The sequence below is a fragment of the Ceratosolen solmsi genome, unplaced genomic scaffold (assembly GCF_000503995.2).
Source record: "Ceratosolen solmsi marchali unplaced genomic scaffold, CerSol_1.0 scaffold7, whole genome shotgun sequence".
NCBI classification, from domain to species: Eukaryota; Metazoa; Arthropoda; class Insecta; order Hymenoptera; family Agaonidae; genus Ceratosolen; species Ceratosolen solmsi.
In genome coordinates, this window is record NW_011948413.1 from 16,647,553 (window position 1) to 16,653,342 (window position 5,790).

General features: G+C 38.3%; 1 protein-coding gene across 1 annotated transcript in view; it reads right to left on the bottom strand.

Moving 5' to 3' along the window:
- The window catches only part of LOC105367562 (protein groucho-1-like), an 82,473-nt gene that overhangs the window by 43,542 nt on the left and 33,141 nt on the right, over nt 1-5,790 (bottom strand). Inside the window, exon 2 of the mRNA XM_011506322.1 lies at nt 2,567-2,664. Coding sequence (XP_011504624.1) covers nt 2,567-2,664 — 98 coding nt within the window. The remainder of the gene's footprint in view (nt 1-2,566; nt 2,665-5,790) is intronic.

A 5,790-nucleotide genomic window follows, 5' to 3' on the forward strand; every position in this document is an offset into this window, starting at 1 on the left:
AAGTCCCGCCGCGCTCCCGACAGCCGCTCTTTATTTATAGTATCTTGTAGCTTCAATTTCGCTCGAGTAAACGAGGTTCGAGAGGTCACGTTTCCCTGAATTACGCCACCTCCGCTTTTCGACACCTCGTCCTCGCTCACCGGGAACTCTCGAGCCTCCTCGTTTAACGACCGATGTGGCATAAAAGCCACAGCCATACGAATCCTTTCCGATAACGAACGACGCTGGCAAATAAAAAGTGATAGATACAATGTGCGTGCATTCGTGCGTGCCTGCGTGCGCGTTTGTGTTTGAAGTAGGTGTAGAAGGAGTCGAAGTACGAGGAGGAGATGAAGGAGGAGGAGGAGATGGAGGAGGAGGAGAAGGAGGTCGATGAGATGGAGGTGGAGGTCGACAAAAGGGGAGGAGAAGGCGGTGTAGGTGGACAAGGGGGAGGAGAAGGCGGTGCAGGTGGACAAGGGGATGGAGAAGGAGGTGGTGGTGGACAAGGGGGAGGAGAAGGTGGTAGTGGTAAAAAAAATTTCGCCGAGTATACCCTGGGACAAAAGAAGCGATAAAAGCCCTCGGAGTTTCACGAGGAAGCAATGAAAGGAGGTAACATAAAAGCCGGAAGGCCGCGATTGTGGTGATGGGCGCATGTGCGCGAGAACAGAAGGTCTCTTCTTGTCTCGACCGGAGAGGCGAAACTTGCGGCTCGCCTACTTCGTTATACGGTCCCGGGGACCGTAAAACGCACCGCGGTATATTCGCGCGCGTGACTATTACAGATTTCTGAAAGTACCCGCCATTACAAGGCCTCGAAAGAGCCGCCCCCCCCCCCCCGTGTGTCTTCTGTGGAGCTGGAGACTTCCAAGTGAGGCGCTTTGCGCTTTGATCGAACTCTGTGCGATGATGATTACGACAACGATGACAGCGACGACGACGACTATGACGACGACGACGTCGACAAGGACGACGACGACAACTACAACTATGATGGCTACGACTACTTCGACGACAACAAGGAATTAACGCGCACGTAATTATTCCCGGCCGATGACCGGCGTTCCAGGCCTCCGCGATGGAAGGGGCCGTCGTGGAGACGAGGAGTCGAGGCTCGTTCTCGCCAAGGAAATCTCGACGCAAGCATACCACTTGTAAGTACGGGCACGTATTATTCTCATAATGCACGGGCGCGCAGTTGTAAAAGTAACATTTACGAGTCTCGCATTAACGAGTTTTGGCTCTGCAATTTTCGCGGAGTTACGCGCGTACGCGAGATTAAGAACACTGCTCGCGGTTTCTCGACACAGAAAACATCAAACGAGTTATTTCTGTGAATTTCCGAACGTAAAAGAAAAAAAGGAAATTATGTAAAATGTATTTTTGTAGTGTGCAATTATGCTTATCTGGCGATTACGACCGAATTTTATTTGTTTCCGACGCCCTCCGTTGCGGCGATTCGTTTTTTACGTTGCCCGCTCTTGCGTGTCTTTCCTTCGTATGGATGTCGTGCTTATCGAGGGGAGATACGTTGCCGCAAATTTCTCAAGAAGCATTAGGAGAGAAGGAGGCTTTTATCTTATGGCTCGGGTCAAACTTAATAAATCATCGAGCGGATCGTCATTGTGGTTTGTTGCGAATGTGCGAACACCCCAGAAAAAAAATCAATTAATTTTTTATAACTAATAATTGAGCCATTCTTGGATTTGGTGAACCAATACATTTTATATGAATAACTTTGGCTGATGACATCACAGCCTTCATTAAATTAAATTTTCTACTTTTTCCGATATATAATCTATGTAATGTCTATTAATATTTATAAAATTATAGATCACTGCTTTGAAAAAGAAAATGGCCTATTTCATAGAATTAGGTAATGATTATGTGCATTGCAATTTCAAAACGTATACTCAATATTATTAAGATTTATTCACTTATACGTCAATTTGTGGCCGTTTATTTCTCTAAACCATTCTACATGCGATTGTGGTAAAGCTTGGAAAAATACTAACGCCAATGTCCTTTTGAAAGAAATAACAATAAATCTTATGAGGCGAAAAAAAATTGCCGTAAAAAATTCGCACGTGATATATTAAGAAAACTTTATCGCGATATATATTTTTTAAATACAAATAAATATAACAAATATCAGAGTGACTCATAAAATTGAAATTTTAAATGAAACAATTTTATCGCTATATTTCACCTAGTATAAAGAAATATGCGTTTTAGCTAATCACAATTCTCGTGATTTAAGAGTTAAGAAATCGTCTAAAATATAAAGAATGTTCTTATCAGTGTAGAATTTCACTTTAAAGTAAGAAATAATATCCATAGTATTACAAATGGCAGCGAATGATAAAAAAATGTTTACAGTAAAAAAAATGAATAATCACATTTTCTTTAATAGCTTGTACAAAGGTAATTTTATTGAAAAACACAACAATAGCGATTTTAAATTTAAAATCAAAAGGTATTTCCGTAAAGTAACGTTTTATCTTGACGTTTACTAGCACGGCATAAAAATATTAATAACATTATTTTGAGCTAAAGACTTTTTTTTTTTTTCTCTTGGACTCACTTGTGATACTGGGCCTGCAGAAAATTAAACTCCTCCTTAATCCTGTCGCAGGATTCGATCACTGTGAATTTGAACGGTTGGCTCGACTGAGGTGGCACCTGAAAATTAAATGATCTTCCATTAAAAAACGAAGTTTCAATGCAACACAAAACAAAAAATATAAACTAACATTCGAACAATATTCGCCAATATCCTGTAAAATCATTATTTTAATTTATCTGCCTATCTGACAAATGTTGAAGACGTATTAATTCGGACTTAATATTCTTATAAACTATAAATTATCGGTGGGGCGCTCAAACATGAATAATTTTAAGAAATACCCCTGCACTAATATCACGCAGTGTTTACAAAAAAAAAAAAAAAAGGAGGGGTGAGTGACAAGCGGAAGATGGAAAACAAATGAGCACTAGTCCTTGGGCCAAAAAAACTAAGCCACTCAAACGACGACGAAAAAATCCACGAAATTCTAAAAATAAATGGAACAAAGTAACGACCATTCGAATGCAAATGTTTGTTGAGCACAAAGTGAAAAATACCGCACAACGCCTCCAAAGAGCGATAAAATATTCCTTCCCTTCGTTTTCTCGCCCGATACACCCATCAATTTTTTTCTCCCACTCCCATCCCCATACATATATATATATATATATATATATATATATATATATATAACTTTAAATATCCTGATGAGTAAAGCATAATTTTTCATCCCGCCAAAATCTCCTTAAAGAGCCTTCGCCGTAAATAACATTTAATTACAAAGTGCGAGACAAGGCGCACGCCAGATTTCCTCATTGCCCTCCATCAACTTTTGCATCTTACCTTTCAATTGTGTTCAAAATATGAAAAAATGGTTTTACAAAAGTACGCCCATCTGTTTTTGTTTATATACGATATATTTGGGTTGCTAATTTGAAACTGAAAATTTTTGTACAATGAAATAATTGCTTGATTTTGGAGTTTGGAATTTGTGTATAAGTACGAGTACGAGCATTTACGTGCAAATTTAATAGGCAGTTGTGAAACGATGATTTCATCGTCGGCTAATATAGTACTTAGAATTTTAGATATTTCAATTGGCGGATGTTACTTTATTGTCTTTTAGAGAAGTTCATATTTTAATGATAATGCGGTAGATTATACTTATCGCAATAATAAAAAAAGAAATCGGTCAGAAAAGCCTACGTTATGTCAGTTAATCCTTATTAATTTAAATTAATATAACGAGGAAAATGCATCTGTAGAAATTTCACCTTAATTTAATTTTATTCATTTCAATCATCCCGATAAATAAGACAATTGAGTCGCGTACGATTTACATGAAAATAAGGCCATTTGCAAGTTTTCTACGCCTTAGTAATCAATGCAGTTTCTGTGCCAATGAAACGCAGTATATAACACTTGTTTATAAGATTCTTGCAGCGTAAGCACTTACAATGTGTAGTTACTTATTTACAGTTTCCATTTATTTTCATAACTAAAATTGTATCGTGTGTGCGTAAAATATCTATCGTAAAAAAAAAAACTAAATCTGTAAAATTTTATTATTTAATATGAATTAAAGAATTCTAGTTTGATGAGAAGTTGGCTATTTTCAAAATTGCTTCCTTTCATAAAATACTAATGCTTACTAATGCGCAGTATTTCCTTCGATATATCACCGTTTGCAGGATTGTTCGATGTACATATCATTTTGAATGCGTCACAATTAATAATTACATATGAGGAAATACTTAGCGTTGTAATACTATAGTGCTCGAAGCATTGTCTGCTTATTTATTAATTTACAAATAGCCATAACGAACGTAAGCCTTATAAGTTCCATCTTGTATGCGAACGATTAATAACTTGTCCACGAAAGCAAAAACCCCGCACAATTATAGTTATAATACGTTTGTAATATATTCACCGAATATTTTCTAAACTATTTCTCGACTGAGGATTAAAAATTAAAATAAAACTCCTATGGCGCATACCATCTATCAATTACGCAAATTTCGAGATTACAAATTCCGAGCCTGCTATTTACATTAGTAAACAGGCTGAAAGGAGCGGAAATCTCGCTCATCCGTAAGACTCTGCCAATCCATCATTTCAATAATGCCATTAGAGCGCGAGCCATTACTTTTTAAACGCAATTATCATCGCGCATTAAACACACAACTCTCTCGCCGTTAGACGCCAGATAGAAATGCCGCATTTAATTGCAGTGCAGGCAGGCTCTAATGTCCGCGAGCGTAGAAGGTGAAAGAAAAGCCGAGAGAACGATGGAAAAAAACCCACCGGTGAAATCGCATACGTACGCGCGTGCTATAGATCGCAGCCACTTAGGGAGGTAAATAACCGCGGGGCATATTTTATTAACAGCAGCGCCGCGTCTAATTTTCGATAATTAGAAATGTTCGCGCGCGCATTTGGACGCAGACATGCGCGATTTCTCGATAAAGTATTTTTGTGGCGGTCGAGCGAAACGATCGGGAATGACGAAACGCGCGCGCGCGTCAATTAAATCGTACCCAACCTAAATAAGAAATAACGGGTGGCCGAATAATAATCGACCCAAAGTTCGATCGATGTAAGACTGTGTAAACGAGATTGACGATTACGACCAAGGATAAGTATCGTTCATTTATAATAGATCGTTTTTGTTGGTGATTGCAGTCTGCCGAGCTTTAAAAGCCTCGATTTAAATGTCAATTTTTCAGATAAAAATTAATGAAGGGAACCTGAAATCTAACGCAAACCATAAATCATGATAATAAAACTTCATTTGAATAATGCATAAATACACTGAATCGCAACGGGCTCCCAAGGTTTCAAACAACTTTTCTTTATAAGCCAAGGCACAGCTCAACTGATAAAGTTTGATGGTAGTTTTGGTAAACTTTGATGCACTCGCGACAACTGATTTATTAATAATCGTGATTCGATCGATCGTTCGACGTTGTAAAAATTTCTAAAGAAATTCCTCGGCGAAGTATTGAAAAGTTGCTTATCTCCCGCGAGTTCGTCTATCAACAAAAACGGAAGAAATATTTTTGCAAATATTAAATAGTATTCTCGATCCCCTTTCTCCTATCGATGATTGATACTTCAACCGATATTTCAATTACGAAAAATTAACATTAATTGCCGATGAGCAGCTTTGGTGTAAACAACGAGGCAAAAAACGTTGATACTGCATCACCTTCTTCCCTCCGTCGTGAAAATGGATTCTACGG